At 38.2% G+C, this 23,236-nt stretch overlaps 1 protein-coding gene across 1 annotated transcript; it reads left to right on the forward strand.

The window, feature by feature from the left end:
* Nucleotides 1-1,128: 1,128 nt before the first annotated feature.
* Nucleotides 1,129-22,545, forward strand: LOC122465889 (biorientation of chromosomes in cell division protein 1-like). The gene is made up of 3 exons (XM_043547059.1): nt 1,129-1,206; nt 5,284-5,396; nt 22,452-22,545. Exons 1-3 carry the CDS (start codon nt 1,183-1,185, stop codon nt 22,543-22,545), a joined length of 231 nt encoding a protein of 76 aa, XP_043402994.1. The 5' UTR covers nt 1,129-1,182.
* The last annotated feature ends 691 nt before the right edge of the window (nt 22,546-23,236 follow it).

Consider the following 23,236-nt stretch of genomic DNA (forward strand, 5'->3'; position numbering starts at 1 on the left):
GATCCGGTAATTGAAAAAAATAATCTTATGTTCATGATTCAGTACATAATTCTTTTGCATTTCACTGTTCCTGTGATTACACAGCATCAAAGAGTGAAATCATTCAGAGTAAATCATAAGAAAACAGTTAAGCTCGCTCTCTTGTATCCTTCCTGACAGATCCAGAAAGAGTTAAGAAGCAGATAACTTGCATAATTTAAAAAAAAAATATAACTAAGCCTTGAGGTATGCCCCAAAGGAGAGCTCTGCTGCTGGCCCCAGAAAGGTTAAACCTAAAAGCAAACAACGGGAAGGTATCAACTGCCACAAAGAAATAAGGTGAGAGGCAGCCTCTTATTTTCAAGAAGTCAAGACCACTTGGGACTTTGACACCTAGAACCGTACCCGGCAGCAAACAACAAACTATCATAATGATTTGAGAAGAGGCGTTATCTGCTAATGGCAACTTTCCCATCTCAAGAGGTTACCTGTTGTATTTTGAGCCAATTAGGTATGCAATTAAAGACCTATCCCTATAATTTCAAAGCATTTCAGTGTTTCCCACTGAATGTAATAAGCCATTGTAATACGATCCACTCATTGCTGGAGCACCTCCTCCTGGCTGCTCTGAGGATTAGCTCCTGCCAGGGCCAACACCCCCTTCTGTTGCTTGCTCATACACCCTGCCCTCTCCAGTGTCTTCAGCAGACATCCCATTCACTTCCCAGATTGTGCCATTTCCCCAGTGGCTGCTAGGGGAACCTGGGCCCACCTTCTACTCTGGGTTCTAACTCAGGGACCTCTAATCAGCAGCCAAGGTCTGCAGTGTCCCCCCTCGCTGGTGTTTCCCTTAGCCTTTTCCTCCTCTACCTCTCTCATGCTTTAGCTCCACCACCCTTCTGGATAAACCCTTCTTTCAGGGCCTGGATCCCCTAGGGTTTCTACTCTCCCCCTAAGCTTATCTACTTGCTTCTCTACAGACACCCTCCCTATAGCTCTTCTCTGCTGTCAGTTTCCTTAATTTATAGTAGCCCCACCTTCTCCCTTTCAATTGGGCTCATCATCAATCTGGGGTTACTTAGGCCACCTGATTCCCATTCAGGGTGGCCTGTCCACTTAACTGGCTCTTTCTCAGCCTCATTTAGTCTTCTTGGGCTAGTGTGGGGGTAAAGACCCCATCACAGCATTCGTGGGTAATACCTCATGCATCAGTGTCAAAATTTAAGGGTGAGGCTTTTTCATTTGTTTTTCTCTATTCAGAATTGCTACCAGGAAGCTTACTATCTTTAAAAAAAAAAAAGTTTCAGTAACAAAAGAGAGCCAAATAGTGTCCTTTCTCTGGGGATCTGCCCAGAATTCATATTTCTTGGCAAAAGAAATAATTGCTTGGAGGAGCCGAACCAAAGGCCTGACAGAATCTAGGAAGAGTAAGCCAAGATGGTTTGGGCAAGGTAGTATTTGAGCCAGGTTGTTTAGTCTTTGAAAGGTCACTATAAACCATTGTTCGGTAGATTGTTTCTATTGTTCAGGCAGTATTGTCTGACTGGTTGAGAGTCAAGTGTTCAAGGAACTGATTTTTCACTTTCAGCTTGAGCATGCATAAATCTGAGTACACATAGCTGAACAGACAGTTTGATGAATTAACACCTGCCTATGCATTTGAACAATTATGACACGTGCCTGGACAAGTGATGGGTTTACACAGGAAAATTCTATCACCTGCACATGCAAAGGTTAGTGCATCAAAAGTGTGCAGTATGCATGTGTGCTCACAGTGAAGCAGAAGCACAAGTGTGTGAACTGGTGAATACTCACCAGTCTCAGGGAGTTTGACAAAAGATTATTAAAATCAGTTCACTTTCTGGCTAGCTTCCAAATTCCATAGCTCCAAATGTTATTAAGTTATTTGTCCCAAATCAGGACACAGTCAAAATCTCAAATTTTCATGATCTGAAAATCCAAAGAAAATTTCCAGCTGGATCATGTGAAGTATTTTGTTTCTATTTTAACCTTTTTTATTTACATTCTTTATTATAAGTTAATTAAAGTTTCTAAAGGAAAAGTAATTTGGACTTGAAAAATGGAACTTTCCTTTCCCAGAAGTCCAACAGGAGGCCTCAATAATTTTGAAACTTTTTATTTTTTTAAACTGTTAAGGGAAAGGGATTAATTTTGATAAATTTCCAGTTTAAAGTTTTGACTAATTGGAATTTTCTGATTTGAAAAAAAAAAAGGGGGGGGGGGAAATTCCTGATAAACTCTAATGAGAATGGCATTAGATTTGTTTTAGCATTTTATCCTGTAAAAGTTTTCCACTTTGTGCTGGGATGCAGTGCCTCTTTGCATGTGAAATCTTGCCCAGCCTATATTTTTCTAGTGAAAGTGGGGTTTTTATAAAGAATATCTATCCAGTTGTCTTCAGTGCCTAAAACTAAGTATGTTTTGTCAGCTTATTACTCAGTGTTACAATCAGAAGAATGATATGACAAATGAAAGACAAAATATAGGGTTCAACAAACCTTCCATCTGGGACTTTAAGATTGTCATGTAGCTGAGTGATTGTAACATTTCTTCAAGCATTATCAAGAACATTAACATTATCTTTAGAAGTAGGACACCACTTAACTTTAACTGTAGGTTTTGATGATAGATGAGAAAACATGATTGCTTCCATCAGTTCTATCACTAAATTATCCAACACGGAACCTCCATTATTGATATAAAAAGGCACAAAACGAATTAGCCTTAAGAGGTGTGCATAGTAGGAATGGTTCACCTAGCAAATGAAGACACATTTCAGGGTCTTGATTCAACAACCCATCTCCTATAATGCCTTCCTCTCAAGAATAATAGCTACTTCTCTTTTCCTGGGTTCCCTTTGCCTTAGGAAGGGATACATTTAGCAGGCGCTCTTCTCCTCTTCTTTCCCCCCTCCTACCCCAATGGGATAGGACTACCATTCCATTGAAATCTTACATTTCAAGGGCCTTCTGCATGTGGTGACTGAGATATCAGTAGAGCTAGTTGGGGAATTTTTCTACTAAATGTTTTTTTATCCAAAAATGCCAATTCACTTAAAGCAAAATATTTTTTGTGAAAGTTAGTTTTGATGAAAATTTTGTCAGGAAGTTTTCAGAGGTCAACAACAGAATATAAAATCAGACAGAGTAGGGGCTTGAACGTGGTTTTCCCACATCATGGTGAGTTTCCCAGCCATTGGTGTTCTTGGAAAAATGGTGCTCATTTTTTTTTAATTTTATTTTATTTTTAAATTTCAGAATGTCTAGTTTTTGTTCAGATGTGGAATAAAACAAATATGGAACCTCAATTTTTTTATTAAATGGAATTATTGTTTTCTTAACTGCCGTAATCATGAGGAAGGCTAAAGAAACAAGATGGAATAATTTATTGAACAGAGTTTTGCAAAAGTTGTCTGATAGACATGATATTCATTTTTTTTTTTTTTTTTTTTTTTAGTTCATGCACATCTACCTCTACTTTCTTTATGAACTTTTAAAGTTATGGAAGACTATACATTGAGATTACCACTGTAGCTGCACCACTGCAAATTTAGTCTTCTGTTTCATGATCTCTCTTGCACAAAAACAGCAGAAGCAATGATATTGCAAGACAAGTGCAGGCAATCCATTGCCATTTATGTCCTGCTTAGGCAACTCAAATAACTTTAACAACATTTAATAAACATTAGACATCTACTAGCAAAATAGAAACCTTCATTTTAAAGTAACTTCATATCCTTCTGCTAATAAAATTTAATTAGTCTAAACCATTATTAGCCCTTAAAGTGCATTGCAAATTAAAATTTCATCAAGATCCTTCTTATATGCTGGAAGCTGCTAGAAATAAGAATTTTAGTAATTAAATTAAATTAAATGTTAGATCCATATGTCACATATTCATATCAGTGTTTCAGTGGTTGCATATTTGCCTGAGGTTATTTTTCTACATGAAACTCCTCTGAAAGCTCGTAATGTGGCCATCACATAAATTGAAAAGTGACTTTGTAAAAATTGCACCTTTTTCCTGAGGAGCACTACTCCCAGCGTTATATCTGCTTTTTTACAAGGACTAAGGCCAAGATTTAAACAAAACCAACACAAATAGGTGTCTGTTAGTCATTCAAGTCCTTATTTAGGTACTTATGTAAGTGTCCTGATTTTCAAAATTACTGAACACTCAGCAATTCCCATTGAACTGGACCAAATAAGTTTTACTACTACTTATTTCTGTTAGAACTGCAGAGCCCCCCAAAAGGTATGAGATGAATCCTATTTCTTCTTGTGTATCAACAGAATTGTCTACCATGTTCCATTTACTCAGTCAGTTACAATTGTGCAAGCTCACTCCATTGGGTTGAACAGGTGTCAATGAAAAATATAGTCTGAAGACAGTTGGATTGTATGGATATCACTGAGGGTATCATTTGGGCTACATAACTTTTGTTTCTGGTGGCAGTGTTTGACATCCAGATCCCAAAATGAATTTGCATGGCTAGCAATTAAAAATACAAACCTCATAAATTAAGCACATTTTAAGGAAATCACAGAGAAACAATAAACATGGTACATCACACTGCTGATTTATAGTTACTTTTTAGAATCAAAAGACACTTTTGAGTAAGCATGACTAACTCACCTGGGACCCATTGTAGTCCACATTATTCATATCACACTTATGGAAGAATCTCAAAATATATTCACTAAGGCTTTGTACAGTTTATGAATTCTGTTTGATGTTGGGGGCTCTTTATGTGTATCTTTGTCGGACTGCAGATTACTCCATTTCAAATACAGGCTTTGTCTGCTTTCTCTGTTGTCCCTTTACCTCCATGTAGGACTCAAATTTCAAGACGTAGTGGCTTAGGGCTAACCAGAGAATGTGGTTAAAATTTGATAGTCCTCTATTCAAATAAAAGCACCCGAGACAAAAGGCTGGCTCTTACCCAGGAGAACTCTGACAGGTGTTTGTCTAATCTACTCTTAAAAATCTCCCATGATGGAGATTCCATAACCTGCCTAGGCAATTTATTCCAGTGCTTAACCACCCTGGCAGGAAGTTTTTCCTAATATCCAACCTAAACTTCCCTTGCTGCAATTTAATCCCATTGCTGCTTGTCCTAACCTCAGAGCTTAAGAAGAACAATTTTTCTCCCTCCTCCTTGTAACAACCCTTTATGTACTTGAAAACTGTTATCATGTCCCCTCTGTCTTCTCTTTTCCAGACTAAACAAACCCAATTTTTTCAATCTTCCCTCATATAGAGAATTTTTCAATCTTCCCGCAGATAGAGAAAGCAATTCATGAGTTCCTGGCTGCACAAAAGAAAGAGGAAACTGTGCCAGCTCTTCCACCAGAGCCTGAGAATCAGGATCCTCCTGCTCCATCCCAAGATGCCTCGTAAGTGTGTTCCTGGTACTAAAAACAGCTGCAGTTACAAAATACAAGTTTGGTTAGATGTTTTCTTGATCTTTAATAATTTTTATTGACTTCTCTGGACTTTCTCCAATCTGGCCACATCTTTCCTGAAATGTGGTGCCCAGAACAGGACACAATACTCCAATTGAGGCCTAATCAGCACAGAGTAGAGCAGAAAAATTACTACTTGTGTGTTGTTTACAACACTGGTAGTCACCTGGTAGGGACCTGTTCTCCCCTGTTGAAACGGATCAGGAGGCAACATGACAGAGGAGACTGGAAAGTCATAAAAGGAAAGGATTCAGAGTAGCAGCCGCATTAGTCTGTGCCCGCAAAAACAACAGGAGTACTTGTGGCACCTTAGAGACTAACAGATTTATTAGATCATAAGCTTTCATGGGCAACAGACCACTTCATCGGATGCATAGACTGGAACATATAGTAAGAAGAGAAGGTGGAAGTTGCCATACAAACTGTAAGAGGCTAATTAATTAAGATGAGCTATTATCAGCAGGAGAAAAAATATCCAGTTTTGAGAGCTCATTCTTAATCTTTCCCTGTTTGCTGTAGAGGATGTTGATCAGGTGGCTTCGCAGTTTCTTTGAGAGTGTGTGGCACAATCTCTCAGCATAGTCCGTGTGATATGTAGATTGTAAAGGATTTTTTACCGTTAGTCCTTTTGGTATAATATCCTATACAGCAACCAGGGAAAGATTAAGAATGAGCTCTCAAAACTGAATATTTTTTCTCTTGCTGATAATAGCTCATCTTAATTAATTAGCCTCTTACAGTTTGTATGGCAACTTCCACCTTCTCTATGTGTGTGTGTGTGTGTGTGTGTGTGTATATATATGTATGTATATGTGTATATGTATATGTATATATATATGTGTGTGTGTGTGTGTATATATATGTATGTATATGTGTATATGTATATGTATATATATATGTGTGTGTGTGTGTGTGTGTATATATATATATATCTTACTATATGTTCCATTCTATGCATCTGATGAAGTGGGCTGTAGCCCACGAAAGCTTATGCTCTAATATATTTGTTAGTCTCTAAGGTGCCACAAGTACTCCTGTTCTTTTTTTAAAGGATAGGAGTTGCTCTACTTTTGAGTCTTTGCCCAGTTTCATTAGCTCAAGATGAGAGGAGGTCCTGCCTACCTGAAATAGGCAGACTCCTAAAGGAAAGGTGAGCTAGAGCAAGGGGTTGTCTTCAAACCCTGTCATGGGGTCACTCAGCACCTTGCATCTCCTTCTGGACTTTTCGGGAATTAGCTCAGTCCTAGGGATGTGCCCTTGGGTGATGGTGGCTCTCCCATCCTCACCTCCGCCTGCAGACCCGTTATGTCTTCTTTCTGCTCGGTGTCTGCTTTGTGGCACAGCCCCCAAGCTGTGTCATCATCCAGTTTTCCCCCTTCTCCACTTCTTCTGGGAGACTCCTCCAACAAAAGTCCAGCCACTCTTCACGGCAGCTTGGCAGTCTACAGCTGGGCTGCTCCTTCAGTGGCTAATGGGAGGGCAGGCCCACCCACTACTCTGGGCCTCAGCCCAGGGACCCTGCAAACAGCAGCTCCCTGCTCTATTCCCTGGACAACTTCCCTGCAGCCTCAGTTCCTTCTGCTCCTGCCTCTGGCTCCAGTGCCTTTGCCCTCTTACTGGGGTCTCACCATCAGGAACTCTCCCTAGCTCCCCTGGTCCCTGGTAACACCTGCCGTTCCCCAGGTGCTGGTTTCTCTGTAGCCCTCTAGGAAGCCAGTCTTCTCCCTAGGGCTCCCAGTAGTAGGCTCTTCCTCTCTAGTCTGCAGCTTCCTTTTATATGGGCCAGCTGGGCACTGATTAGCTGGTCCAGTCACCACCCTAACTGGCTCTTTCCCCTGCAGCCCTTCCTTTGGCTGCCTGCGATCAGCCTCCCTAGGCTGGTTTTAACCCTCTCAGGGCCAGTGCGGGGCAGGCACCCCATCACACTACCTTTACAATTGCCCAGCCCTGGGCTACTCTGGCGGGTGGCGTGACCAGCAGTGTAATCAAGACGTCCCTGGCAACATGTTTAAATTAAAGCAGATTCCCTGGGTTTGGTCTATAGGGCTCAGCACTGTCCGGCTTCACCACAATGCTCTTCCCCCTTCCACATCATATTTCCTATACCAAGGTTTGTAAATAATGCTTCAGAAGAGAGTCTTACATCTGTCTTCTTCAGTGCCTGTATCAGGGGAATCTTCCCCAGCTGGTTACAGGGCTTTTAGGAACCTTTATGCTGCCTGGACCTTTTACTTGGTGTAAAGGGACTGGAGGAGATGTGTGGTTCTTACTTTAGGTCTGGTTCTCCAGTCCAAATAGGGAAAATGTGAAAAGATCCAAACCCTACTAAAAGTTTATAAATAACAGCCTAATAATAACCATCCCCACAAATCTTACAATGTGCAGTAAAACACAGTCCTAAATGTTAAATTCATTTATGATCTTTATTTTTACCAGAGTGCAAGTAATATCCAGTTGTACTGGAAGAGCATGTTATGACTGTTTGATATCTGATGATCTTAGGCGAGTAATTGAGATGTATAATAGCTGATACAATGGAACAGGTATTCAAAAATAATATAAAAGATGTGTCAAATGATGGGGCACTTCCATCCTTTATCTTTCAACATGATAAATAAGAATACTGTCACCAGATTAACTTAATCCACCCTGTTGACTAGGGGAAGATAAACAAGAAAATATGGCACTGAAAATAATTATATTTGATTTTGTATTCTATATGCATACTGTTTAGAATTCAAGGTAAGAGGTTAGCCAAATGCAAACTGATTATGGGCTCTGCTCATAATTGGTTTGCCTGAAACATATACTTTTATGTGAGCAAGATAATGTTCAAAGGTGCTGATTTAAAATTTTGTTTTGCTTTTATTTCGTCATTAACAACAGCTCTGAAAATTACTATATAACTATTATCATCCTCATTACAGTTCCAAACAATTACTGAGGTTGACTTGACCTTTCAGTGTAAGATAACCAAGCCAGATTTATGGTATTATCTTAGCTGAACAAAACTGTCTGAAACAGTTATACTCTTCATCTCCCATTTCAGATAATGATATTTTATTTACAATTGGAACAAGGAACTAGATGTCAGGACGACTCGTGAGTTCTCTTCTGACACTTCAAGTAATTTGGGTCCCAATTCAGGACAGCATGCATGACTATGCTTTAAGTTCAGCCCAGGATTATGTGCACTATTTAGTAGGGATGTTTTCCTGAATTGAGGCCATGGTGTGAGATAGTCGAAAAATCAGTTTAGTCTCTGAACCTTCATTAACCCATATATTAAAGTTGCATGAGTATAAGAACTAAATATAAGTGAACAATTCAGAAGCATTGCAAAACAAAGCTTTAGCATTTAATTTTAAATTTTCAAAAATGTTCCAATGTTGGAGAAAAAAAAGAACTTTTGCCATTTTACACTTTAAAATATGGCTGACAACTCCTATAATAAAGTGACTATCAAATTGCTTTGTGAGGGTTTTATTTTTGATTGTACCAAAATGCCTCAAATATGTAATTTTTCTCAGTTTTATTCTACTCCCTCCGGGTTTGTAATCTATGCTCTTCACTGTGCTATCTGAATGCTCAGAAAGATGGGTTTCCTGACATTCCAGTGTTGTTTGCTAAGCCTAAGATCTGAAAGTCAAAGTGATTCCTTTGTCGTCTCTTTCACCAGAAACCCTGAATTATCTGCAGTGTATTAAGTACAATTAAAGTTCATATAAAGCCTTTGTACAAATGTAGTTAGAATTTAGTTGACAATTTGTTGATAATGCATGAATGAGATGAGAATTCATCTCTCATTCCCATATTCCCACACACATTACTACACATACATAATTGCTCCAAAGGGTTAGCAGGAATAAAAAATTGTAAAAACTCACTTTTGCCAGCAACATAGGCAGGTAGCATTTGGAATGCATACAAGGAGCAGATTCTGTATTCCCAAAATATCCATATCTGTAGTCCTTAGCCAAGTCATTGAGTAAGAAGGTGACATTTTTACACATAGTGGTTGACATCAAAATGTTAATAGTATCTATAATTACCACAGTTTTTCCCACTGACTTTATTATATCATAATTATCTATTTGTTTTGCAGTATTGCTTATTATGTTACACCTTGTCTAAATACAAAGTGAGACCCAGTCCCTACCCTGAAGAGTTCAGACTTAAAAAAAAATCATAAACACACTTGGGGATTGTTTACCTGGAGAAACTTAATGGTATAATAATACCAGTGTAATTATTTTTATTTTGTAATAAGAATGTCCACATAGGAAGTGATACCTGCTTAACTATAGTGATATCATACCGACATAGTTATACCAGTAAATTTCCATTTTGGCAAGCCCTGAAGATTGGTGGGGGGAAGGAGGGATATCGTGGATAACCAGAGTATTCAGGAGGATGGCATGCACACATTGTTAACTCCAGGTGCTCTATATTGGAGTGTTAAATTAATTGCCCTTGCTTATTCCATTGCTCCGTGGCTCCTCCTACCATTGCCTAAATTCTAATATAGGAAGCAACTATGTTAAGTGTGTGTTTACAGGTAGCCAACATTTTGCTTTTTAATGACTTTTTACTGTAACCACTTCTTACCATTACATTTTATGATTCTTAAAAGCAAAGTGTTACATAAATTTAGAACAGTAATTTATTTAGTCTAAATCTGTAATCCAGTCTTATCACGAAAAAGGTCCGATATTTTTCTGATGTGGCAGCCTTAACTAAAACAAATTTTTAGAGTGGATTGCAAATTTCATTGACTGCAGTAAATAATTAAATGTTACTATAGATCTTGAGTCTGCATTCCTTGTTTTCAGTCAGAGTTCAGATATTCAAGGAATGAATATCTTTTCTCTTTTCTTTTCTTTGGCAAAGTACAATACTGCTGGGGGGCGAGGGCAGGGACAAAGGTTTCTATAATCAAAAGCCACAGGTCTTCTTTTATGAAGTATATTTGAGATTTAGCATATAAAACAAGGTCAAAAATGCTCAAAGCTTTTGAAGGATAAACTTAACGTGTATTTTTCCAAGAACTACAGAAAACCAGCCAAGTTCTTTATTCAGGTTTTTAAATGTAGGATTAACCAAGCCAAACCCCACTAGGAACAGAATTCTTTCTTTTTATATCTGGTATATCATCTAGCAAATACCTACTGACATTAACAAGCACCTTTCCCATGTCCGGAAAATACAAAGCAGGACGAGTTAATTCTATCTGGAAAATGGCAGTGAGTGTAACGCATCAACTTGATTCTAACTTAAAGTGGTTTCAGGACTTATAAACAAACACATTGCTAGAAAGCCATTGTGGTCCACTGTCAAGGAAAACAAACTTTAACAATAATATTTTGCTGTTACAGCCCCTCAAAATAAACATTAAAAACAAAATGTAATTTGGAGGGGCAGTTGTACCCCTATAGTTAAGGTGGAGACTAGTTTACTGTTTAACAGCTCATTTTTCAAAATGCGCCAAATTCCACATTCTTACTCAGATTGTTCTGAAAACTCTATGCCTCAAGGTAGTGCAAGGTACAGTTAAAGGTCAACTTTTGAGGTTGTTTGAGTAGTGGTTAGACTCCCCTAAAATTAATTCAGGTGGCATCAAAATGTTGTGTGGTGTTTTATAATGTGATGTGTGGAATCTTCTTTCACAAACAGTTGGGACTCAAACTTTGGCTCTTCTCCAAAAACTGATATCACAGAGTTCAGGTTGATCTCAGCAGTGTCCAATACTCACAGCCCCTTTGGGGGAAGTTATTCATGGTAAAAGTTGGATCTCCAGTGTCGCTTGAGCCAAGTTGATGAGCTAGAAAATCATTTGTGCATGTGTCGCAAAACTCAATGGGCAAAAATACAACTTATGCCCATCATTGTAGGCACAAAAGTTCAATTTAGTGTGATAACATTTTTTTAAATGTAGCCCATAAACTCAAATGCTTTCTATTTCCTGATATGAGAAGAAAACACTTCTCTCATTTTTCTCCAAATATAGGGCCTCACTCCTGTCATGTGACGTAGGACATACATGAAGTCTCTAGAGGTTTTTTTTGTTGTTGTTGTTTTGTGTTTTTTTAGAACCTTGCTTCTAAGAGGGAGAAATGCTCACTTGCTGAAGGGAAGGGCTTAAAGCAAGTCTGAGGATTATACACTTTCTTCTTACATTGCAGATTGCCATTAACTTTGACAAGATGTAAATTGATGATGCAGTGCAATTTGGAAGAATAACATGAAATGCAGTGCAATTCAACATAACTTCACAACTCAGATACCAAAAGAATAAAAATGCTTTTCTTTCATGTGTCTGGAAACTAGTGAATGCACAAGTTCATTATTATATGAATTTGAACTATATGGAGCTAATTCAATATATTTAAACTGTTCAACCTACCCCGACTATTGTTTGTTGGTTCAAATTTATTTGGACACATAACAAAAAGGACCCCTCTTAATTAATCATCTGAGTTGTTTTACCGGGTGCCACAAAAAAAAGGAAAAGAATCATGCTTGCCTGGATTGTTACTGTTGGGTTTCCCTTAATGTTTGAAACTAAATGGTTTATCATTTCAGATTGAATTAAATGTTTCATAATATGTATAGCAGTCCCGGCCTGCTCTAATTATTTGCATCTTCATTTTTTTCCTAAGAATTCTTTGCCTTCTTTATAACACTTTATAACCCAACACTCTCACAAATCTTGGGAGACAGGCCAGTCCTTGCCTACAGACAACCCCCCAACCTGAAGCGAATACTCACCAACAACCACATACCACACAACAGAACCACTAACCCAGGAACCTATCCTTGCAACAAAGCCCGTTGCCAACTGTGCCCACATATCTATTCAGGGGACACCATCACAGGGCCTAATAACATCAGCCACACTATCAGAGGCTCGTTCACCTGCACATCCACCAATGTGATATATGCCATCATGTGCCAGCAATGCCCCTCTGCCATGTACATTGGTCAAACTGGACAGTCTCTACGTAAAAGAATAAATGGACACAAATCAGATGTCAAGAATTATAACATTCATAAGCCAGTCGGAGAACACTTCAATCTCTCTGGTCACGCAATCAGAGACATGAAGGTCGCTATCTTACAACAAAAAAACTTCAAATCCAGAGTCCAGCGAGAAACTGCTGAATTGGAATTCATTTGCAAATTGGATACTATTAATTTAGGCTTAAATAGAGACTGGGAGTGGCTAAGTCATTATGCAAGGTAGCCTATTTCCCCTTGTTTTTTCCTCCCCCCCCCCCCCCCCCCCCCCCCAGACGTTTAACATTCTGGTTAAACTTGGATTTATGCTGGAAGTGGCCCACCTTGATTGTCATGCACAGTGTGGGGAGAGTGGTCAGTTTGGATGAGCTATTGCCAGCAGGAGAGTGAGTTTGTGTGTGTGTGTGTGGGGGGGTGGTGGTGGTGAGAAAACCTGGATTTGTGCTGGAAATGGCCCACTTTGATTTTCATGCAGGTTGTAAGGAGAGTGGTCACTTTGGATAGGCTATTACCAGCAGGAGAGTTAGTTTGTGTGTGTGGTTTTTGGAGGGGGGTGAGGGGGTGAGAGAACCTGGATTTCTGCAGGAAATGGCCCACCTTGATTATCATACGCATTGTGAAGACAGTGGTCACTTTGGATGGGCTATTACCAGCAAGAGAGTGAGTTTGTTTGTGGGAGGGCGGAGGGTGAGAAAACCTGGATTTGTGCTGGAAATGGCCCAACTTGATGATCACTTTAGATAAGCTATTACCAGCAGGAGAGTGGGGTGGGAGGAGGTATTGTTTCATGGTGTCTGTGTATATAATGTCTTCTGCGATTTCCACAGTATGCATCCGATGAAGTGAGCTGTAGCTCACGAAAGCTCATGCTCAAATAAATTGGTTAGTCTCTAAGGTGCCACAAGTCCTCCTTTTCTTTTTGCGAATACAGACTAACACGGCTGTTACTCTGAAACCTGTCATTATAACACTTGTTTTCCACCTTTAGCGAATGATAGGTCCATGTTCAAAATCCATAACTAATCAATTTCCCTCTCCTACTCTACATCCATCAGTTCATTTGAATCACTGCTGGGCCAAATTTACTTTCCCCTCTGCTCTATCATGACAATTTGACATTTCGATAGAAGGAAACCAATTAAGTCAGACAAAGTCAGAAAAGCAATGGAAAAGAAAGTTTATTTTAGATAATCTTCAGTATTGAGGCAAAAAAAACCCCCTTCAAATGTCAAACAATGAAGAGATTTGAAAAAGTGTCTAATCACTGTAAATACTAGAGCAGAGCAAATAATTCATAGAGAATCATGTGGATAGCAGTTCACACCAACCAGATAAAAAAAAATCAAGCTTTACAGCAGTGTTCTTCAACCATCCAAGGAAAACCGATGATCCTTATTAGAGATTCAGTTCTCAGAAGCATTGAAAGAACATTTTGCAAGGGACAAACAGACAACAGGACAGCATGCTGCCTCCCAGAGGCAGGGTGCTTTAAGATTGGCTAGGCTTCTGAAGTTGATGGGCAAGGATCCATTGGTGATGGTTCACATTGGCACTAATGACACTGTGTTGAGGGATCTCACAGATAATAGATGACTTCAGGTAACTCAGAAGTGTTCTGAAGAAGAAGAACGTCCAAGTTATTTTCTCTATGATCCTTCCTGTTCTATGAGCAAAGGAAGACAGAAGGCAGAGAGTTCTGGATGTGAACTGCTGGCTACATTAATGTAGTGAGGAGGGTTTTGGTTTTGTGGAAATTGGTTCACTTTCTGTGGGGAAAGGAGGCTATATAGTTTGGATGGCCTTCACCTCAGTAGAAGGGGAATCCAGCTCCTCTGGACAGGCTGCCTAGAATAGGCAGGAGAGCATTAAAATAATAACAAAAGGAGTAGGTAAAAATAGGGACGATATGAGCACTCTGCATAAAATCTAAATGTTGAGAGCGAAATTAATCAAGGATCCAAATGACATGAAGAGAATAAAGTCTCAAATTGACTATAAACCAGTGTTAGGAGCCTGGGTAACAAACAAGAGAAACTGGAATTGCTCATTTATGAGCATAAATCTGGTTTTGTTGGTATTACCAAAACCTGGTGGGATGATTCATGTGTCTGGAAAGTAAAAATAAATCCTATGTAGGATTCAGGGAGTGCGGGGTGTGACTCTTTTCATTCCACTAGTGTCTCTGAAGACTGTTAAACAGAAGCTACTAATGTTAGATATTTTAAAATCAGCAGGTCCAAATAACTTTCATCCAAGAGTTTTTTAAAAGAGCTCGCTGAGGAGCTCACTGGACTGTTAATGTTGATTTTAAGAAGTCTTGGAACACTGGGGAAGTTCCAGAAGACTGGAAGAAAGCTAATGTTGTTCCAGTTTTTAAAAATGATAAACAGGATAACCCGGTAATTATAAATGTTCAGCCTGACCTCAATGGTGGGCAAGATAATGGAACAGCTGATCTGGGACTTGATTAATAAAGAGTTAAAGGAGGGTAATGTAATTAATGCAAATCAACAAGAGTTTATGGGAAATAGATCCTATCAAACTAACTAGACATCTTTTTTTTCATGAGATTACAAGTTTGATTAATTCTGATAATAGTGTTGGTGAGGTATATTTAGATTTCTGTAAGGCATTTGCCTTGGTACCACACAATGTTCTGATTTAAAAAAATAAACTAGCAAAATATAAAATGAACATGATACACATTAAATGGATTAAAAACTGGCTAATAGATATGTTTCAAAAGTAACTTTAAATGGGGAATTGTCAGCAAGCAGATGTTTCCAATGGGATTTTGCAGGGACCAATTCTAGACCCTATGCTATTTAACATTTTTATTAATGATCTGGAAGAAAACAAAAAATTATCACTGATAGTTTGCAGAGGATACAAAATAGGAGGAGTGGTAAATAATTCAGAGAGATCTGGGTCACTTGGTAAGCAGAGTACAAGCAAACCATGTCCATTTTAATACAGGTAAATGTATATATCAAGGAACAAAGAATTGTAGGCCATACTTGCAGGATGGGGGGCCTCTCTCTTGGGAAGCAGGAACTCTGAAAAAGATTTGTGGAGGATGCATAATCAACTGAACATGAGCTCCCAGTATGATGCTGAGGCCAAAAGAGCTAATGAGATCCCAGGATGCATAAAAAGAGGAATCTCAAGTAGGAGCAGAGAGGCTATTTTACCTCTATATTTGGCACTGGTGCCACTGCTGCTGAAATACTGAGTCCAGTTTTGGTGCCCACAATTCAAGGAGGAGGTTGATAAATTATCATACAGTGTACTACCTGTACATCATACAATGTACTACCTGTCAGTGTTTGAGTTATATTAATAGGCTTTTTGTGTAGACTAACTCAGTTTCCCTGTCTCACTTTGGCACCTTTTTCCATCAACATTTGTTATAGGTTATTGTGACATCTTATGAATTTACTATTTGTATAGTTGAGCTCATAATTGGGCCTACACAGTTTACACTAATTATCACAATAGGACCTCAGCCATTCTAATCGTGCTGCTAGACCTTTCCTCCTCCACTCTCTATTCTCTAGGCTCATGACTAGATTGTCGATTCGTGGAGATCATCTATATATGATCTGGACAGTCAGACTGTTTTCTGAATTTGTGGAGGTAAGGGGAGGAGAAATTTTCTCTGTGTATTATCTTCTCAGTAAGCAAAGTAATATTTTTAATTAAAAATAGTATTGTGTTTTTAATTTTAAATTCTCCTCAATCAGCCCACAGCAATGGATAGAATTTGAATGCAATAAGGTTTGGTTCTATCAAGGAATTTCTAAACTCAAAACATTTGAGTGGCCTTAAAATTCGACCATAGTTATTTCTAAAGTACTTTAACTCGGTCCTCTGAATACTCCATCATTTCAAAGCCATCTCCAGTAAATACTTCCATTCACAAACCTGGAGTTATATCAGTTTTATTGTCGATTTCTAATGTCAACAATTCTAAATAGTGGAACGGAGGTGAGAGACAAGCTTGTAGAAGGAAGGAATCCCATATACTTTTCGACTTCTTGTCCTACTTATTTTAGGTTTGTCATTTTCAGAATTTGTCTCTGCTTATGTCCCATATTTGGGGCTTTCCTACATTTATAATCTACTTTCTCAGTACATGCATTGGATGTGTGCAGTAGCTTATCTGTAATGTACACTCTGCATAACTTTTTTAAATGTTTGAGGGTTTTCTCCCCCATTCTATAAATTTGCCTTCCTCTAATAATTGTGAAAATCTCCAAAATAACAAATTCATACCAGGACTTGTTATTTTGCTGTCTGGCCAGAACAGCTGGAGCTACTTCCATTATCCTTGTCTTCGAATCTGTCCTGTTTTTGTTTTAGATGCAAATTTGTATTTATACTGGTCTTATTTTTAAATCAGTTTCTTATTTTGTCCCAGAAGCACCTTTCCCTATGATTGCCCTCATAGCACAAATTCTAACAGCTCTTCTTGATTTACATTTTTAGGGATCCCAGCAGAGAAGCCACTTTCTTAACAGTGTTTGTGCTAGCCATATCAGACTGGAATAAAAAGAAGAGGAAAGCTGGAAAGAACAATTAAATTATAAAACCAAATGTCAAAATTAATTTAAGCCAGTGGCTGAAGGGTAATTTACCTGTGCTGGATTCTGATTTGCAAATGAACAAATCATCAGTTCTGTTGATAAGCTAGGACTTTTGTGAAATCCTGTTAAAGCTTTTCCCTTGACAAAATGGGCTTTTCCTTTGTCATTAATTAAAGGCCCGGTTTGGCGAAGGGAGAAAATCCTTCTTTATGTTCACTAATACAGCCCAACTCCTGAATCTATGTGACTTCTGTTTTTCATCTTTGATGCTGTTGTATCTTCACACCCCCACCCCCAGTATTGTGAGTTCAGTTATTGAAACTTTGTTTTGAAAGTAGGAATGAATCTAATTGATACAAAATCCTAATCAGCAATGTATTTTTATACAGAAGAATGGAATGAAAGAGGACTGATTTCATTACCAGTAAAACATATATATCATCTAATTACTGTAATCATAAATACCATAAGTTAATCGGTTAATGGATTTTCTACACTAAAATTTAAAAAAAGTTCAGGAGGAGGAAAATCTTTTTAATCCCTCTATAAATAGGATATTTTAAATATTACTGTGAAATTTATGATTTGTTTTTCATAATTTTGGTGCCTTAGACATTGATCGTATTCTCATTAGCGTTTCTGGCAAAGCTCCCATTGTCTTGAATGGTGCAGGATGATCATTTGAATAACATCCTATTCCACCCATTGCAAAAGCTGAAAATACAAATTATATTTGCCTACATTTTACATTTTACCTCCTGGTGAAATCTTTGGTGCTCTTAAATGCTTATCATGCCTTCATCGCTTTTAAACAAAACTGTTAAATATCCACAAAATCTGCTTGGAGGAGAGGTTTGGGGTTTTTTTTAATTTTGTTCTGTTTTTGTTTTGTTTTTAGTGAACAAGATATTGCATACCATTTTACACATTCTCCCATTCCAATTTACTTGAATCTGTGACTTGAGGTCTGAATCTCATCTCGGCAGCAGCCTGTAGTGTTATTGTATCACATTCACTGTGCATTCTCTGGAGATGTGTGAAATGTCTGGAAATATAAATAACCTACTACGCTGACAAATACGTGACTCATATGGCTTTCTAGATAACCTCAGATTTTTTTTCATTTCTTTGAAACTGTAAAAATTGTCTAAACCTCATTTCAGATTTGCCTTGTACTGAGGATTTCTCCAGTTACACTAAACAACAAAAACTTTATTTTACCAGGAATATAACAACTTTACTTAATGATTCAGGTATCCCACACTAAGGGTATATCTTCACTACCCGCCGGAGCGGCTGGCAGCAATCGATCCAGCGGGGATCAATTTATCGTTTCTAGTCTAGACACGATAAATCGACTCCCGAGCGCTCTCCCATTGACTCCTGTACTCCATCAGCATGAGAGGCGCAGGCAGAGTTGATGGGGGAGTGGCAGCAGTCGACTCACTATGGTGAAGACCCCACGGTAAGTCGATCTAAGTACGTCGACTTCAGCTACTTTATTCACATAGCTGAAGTTGAGTAACTTAGATTGATCCCCTGCCACAGTGTAGACAAGGGCCAGTTCCCCCTTTTGAGTGTTTGTTTTTATTTTGTAAAATCCCTATATCATCATATAATCTCTGTTGAAGCCAATCTGCGTAATGGTGTAACAGTAGTTAGCCATTTTAAGTAAATTACATGTATGTCACAATACAATGAACTGTGGGCTGGTGATATTGTAGAGGTCTGGTTTCTGAAGCCCATTAGCAGTGACCAACTGACCTTTAAAACATTTTATGAGTCAGTGCTAATCTTAACTTTCAGTTTAGCAGTTTCTCACCTTTTTCATTGTGGATATAGTGATTGATTTACATGTTGAAGGCTAGGATTGCATTGGTGAGGATGTGGCTTGCCCAAACCTTGGGAGTTCTTTAGTACTAGGCTGGGTTTTGGTGGTGGGGTAACCAGGGACTTGAAGAGTCTGCTTAGTTCAGATCAAATGAATAAGCTGTGGCAAAAGCCAAAAAAAACACAGTTTGGGCCTGGTTCGCCCATATTTTTTTTTTTTTTTGATATTGCCTTAGAACCTGTATCTGCAACCTTTCCTCATGTTGAATAGTTAATGGACTTCATCTGAAAAAGTGTTACCCTTTGTTACATTGAGTATCAGAATTGAGACCCGAACTTGTATTTCACAAAGCCATTTCAGAGAGGGACTGTATACTTCTGTGATTTCTGAGAGATTCTGTCAGTAGGTGGTATCTAAGTGACAGAGTTGCTTTTTTCTAACACAGAAAAAGAAAATTAGAACAAGATAACAGTGTTATCCCTAAAGCTTCTCTGGAGAATTTCTGACTAGAATCTTTCTTAGTCCCTCCATCCTGCCTTCTGGCTACATATTTAAAGAGAGTACATGGTGAGTAAGTGTATAGCTTTTCAGCTGAAAACTGGAATAACGGTTACAAGATGTACTGTAATACATTGGTAGATCTGCATGGGAAGCTCGTCTTGTTCCTAGATGTAGAGAAACGAGAAAGGTGAGGTAATATCTTTTACTGGACCAACTTCTGTTGGTGGGAGAGACAAACTTTAGAGCCACACAATTCTTCCTTAGGTTTCAGAAGCATCACAGCTAAATGCCAGGTGGAACAGATTGTTGAGCATAAATAGTTAACACATTCAAAGGGACCATTCACAGTAGAATGGCCTGATTTAGTGTCACTCCTATTTATTATTTGTATTCTAGTGACATGTAAAGACCCCAACCAAAATTGGGGTACCATTGCAATAGGCACTGTATAAAACACATAGTAATAGATGGCCCCTGCGTTCAAGAGTTTGAAATCTAGGATAATGTTTTTCATCATATAACTGCGCCCCAGACTCTCTGAAGTTGTGTATGAATTAAATGGTCATGAACTATTAAAGCAGGTGGATAGGGAACTGGACTGGGAGTCAAGGGAGCTAGGTTCTATTCCTGATAGGTCTTGGGCAAGTCATTTCATGTGTCTGTTTCCTTTGTACTCCATCTTATCAATTTAGATTTTAAACATATACTAAACAGAATAATACAAATAGTAGTTGTTTTCCTGGAATTTCTGTAAAATATGGTGATATCTCCTAACAATATTACTGGTAGGAAGTGATGTATTTCATGTTTTCTTTGCTGTGATGAGGTCTCTAAACATTTTTATGTACCTGCATGCTTCTGAACTAGCATGGATAAGCTCTGATATGATTCTTTTCCCATTTCTAAATGCTTCATTTTGGAAATATCGGCATGTGCTTTGTCATGTAGTTTTCTTATTGTGCACACATTAACTTCAGTGCAAGACATGAATACAGAGGGACTCCCACAGAGAAGGCTAATTGTGTATCCAACAAAAAAATAGGAAAAGTCAAGTCTTCACAGCAAATTGCTGGAAAAAAATATATATATATCACTTTATTTTCAACAAAATATTTTCTTTCATTCTTTCTTTAGCAATAAGAATATTTAAAAACAAGATCACATTCCAATGTTCCATATATTTGATATATAGAGCCAAATTTTTATATATCTATATACATATATTTCTTTAAAAAGTCTCATGGAAGAAGCTGGCTCAGAAGCAGGCTGGACAGGCTTAAGAAGACCATTGCTTGTTCTGAAAAAATTCTAGAAGTCATGGCTTTTGTCATAAAACTCATGGCTTTGAAAAAATATCAAGCCTCTGCTTTGAGAGCTCCCTTATTGTGCATCTCTGAGACTCTGCATCTCTGTTGGGACTAAGTTTTATCTCCAGTTATACGCTGGTGAAAATCTGGAATATCTGCAGTGAAGCCATTGGAGATATTTACAGTGGTGTGACAGAGGCTAGATTTGACTCTTAACTATTACAGTAACTCCCCCCTGGACAATATTTCTAGCATAAAAATAGGTCCACGTTCCTAGAAAAATGAATGTATATTTGCCCATGCAAAAATGCATGCTTATTTGTCACCTAAATAGAGTGCATTTACAGTAATTGTATCTTGAAATTATCATCTTTTTGGTCATGAGTAATCAGGTGTGCATACATATGTATACATACATTCATACAAACACAATTGCACATGTAACGTCTTTAGGACCTGTCTAAACCCCACTAAGCTGAAGGAAAAACTCCCACTCACTCTAATGGGCTTTGAATAAGGCCTCTAGTCAATCATTTCTAAGTGCTAAAAGATGTGATGAACCCAGCAATTATTATTTTTTTATTTTAATGATTTTGAAGCTTCAAAATGAGCATTTAAAGTAATGGAGCCCTTATCAAGAAAGTTTCTCTGTATAACATTACTGACATTTCTTAAAAGAAACAAATGAAAATAACTAAGATCTTGGCAGAAATCATTTTAGTTTAGGCAAAATTATCTTCTCCTGTAGTTTCCTTCAAAGAACACTTTAAAAAGTACAATTATTTCTGTGTAATCAAACATGACAGCATCAAAGTACTGTTATAACTTTAAATACAGTGCATGGAATGAAAATACCTTTCTGAACTAAAGCAGGAAGTCTTAAGGGAGTTAGCAATGTACAAAGTAGGCAAAGTAGATGAAGGCAGAAATTTTGAAGTATGAAATGGCAATAAGCATGTGGGAGGAGGAGGAGTCCAAGGAAATAGAGAGAGAGGAAAAGCTGAATGACTTTTACAGTATTCAGAGTAGCAGCTGTGTTAGTCTGTATTCGCAAAAAGAAAAGGAGTACTTGTGGCACCTTAGAGACTAACCAATTTATTTGAGCATAAGCTTTCGTGAGCTACAGCTTATGTTCAAATAAATTGGTTAGTTGCTAAGGTGCCACAAGTCCTCCTTTTCTTTTTACAGTATTATTACAAAAAGAGCATCAGAGCTGCTTTGTGGGTTAGGGAGTTCCCCAAAACTAGGGTGGAAAATCATTGACAATGAATTAAAACAATCCATGAGTTATCCCAGGGGTTCTCAAACTTTTGTACTAGTGACCCCTTTCACATAGCAAGCCTCTGAGTGCGATCCCACCTTATAAATGAAAAACACTTTTTTATATATTTAACACCATTATAAATGCTGGAGGCAAAGTGGGGTTTGGAGTGGAAGCTGACAGCTCACGACCCCCCATGTAATAACCTTGCAAACTCCCTGAGGGGTCCCGATCCCCAGTTTGAGAACCCCTGATTTATCCGCTCAGTTCACACTCCCGCTCATTGGTATCACTTGGCTTTTGTGGTTTTTGGCTCATTCTAGCTACAAAATTGGTATGTTGATAGAGAAGCCAAACTATATAGGGAATGGCTTAGCCACAATAACATCATGAATGAATTGGCATTCTCCAGTCTCTGGAGTTTACTGCAAGGCAAGAGGTGCTCAAAAATCATGTCTGAGACTGTATTTCTGACTTTCATAGGCAAAGACAACTGGTTAATTCCAGACTAGTTACTGAACCACTGGACCAGTCAGTATTTGCTGCTTCACAATTGCATGCTGGAGACACAACATAGCAAAGGTAATGTGATCAATCAGTGAGTTATGGATGAAAATGGACCTTGAATTGCTTATGGGCCTTTTTTTGTCAAAAAAGCAATAACCCAATTTGTTTTCAAAATGCTGATTTACATAACAGCAACATAACTTACATTTTAAAGGTCTGAACCATGTGATCACAAGCACTGTGTATTAATCTTGTACAAGTGGTGTCATTTCTGATCATTCGAGTTGTTCATTTATACTATAAGCTAAATGTTAAACAAAGAATACACTTTTACTGGAAACCTATTTTGCTAGTATGGAATGGATGAGGAACTGCTGAAACTCATAAAGGGATAGTCTAGGTCAACAATAGAAGGTTACTGGAAAGCTTCAGCACGACATTAAAAAAGGTACATCACCACCCTGTATTCTTGCTGTCACTTTAAATATCCTGACTGATATGCCTTTGACTATGAAAAATGGCAAGGCAATCATTAAATTCTGAATATCTTCTACTACAGTATGGTTTAGGCAGAGATGAGTTGATCCAAAGATGTATAAGTTTTGGGCTGAACAAGCCAACACAGTGAAATTAACTGAAGATATGGGAGCAATTGGTTGGTGTGTCAAGTATAAATAGCAAAGAATTGTAAAAAGTTCGCAATAATTCTGGACACCTGAAAAGCTGCTAAAACTTTATTGGACAATGGGTTTCTAACTGTG

Source organism: Chelonia mydas, chromosome 5 (assembly GCF_015237465.2).
Source record: "Chelonia mydas isolate rCheMyd1 chromosome 5, rCheMyd1.pri.v2, whole genome shotgun sequence".
NCBI classification, from domain to species: Eukaryota; Metazoa; Chordata; order Testudines; family Cheloniidae; genus Chelonia; species Chelonia mydas.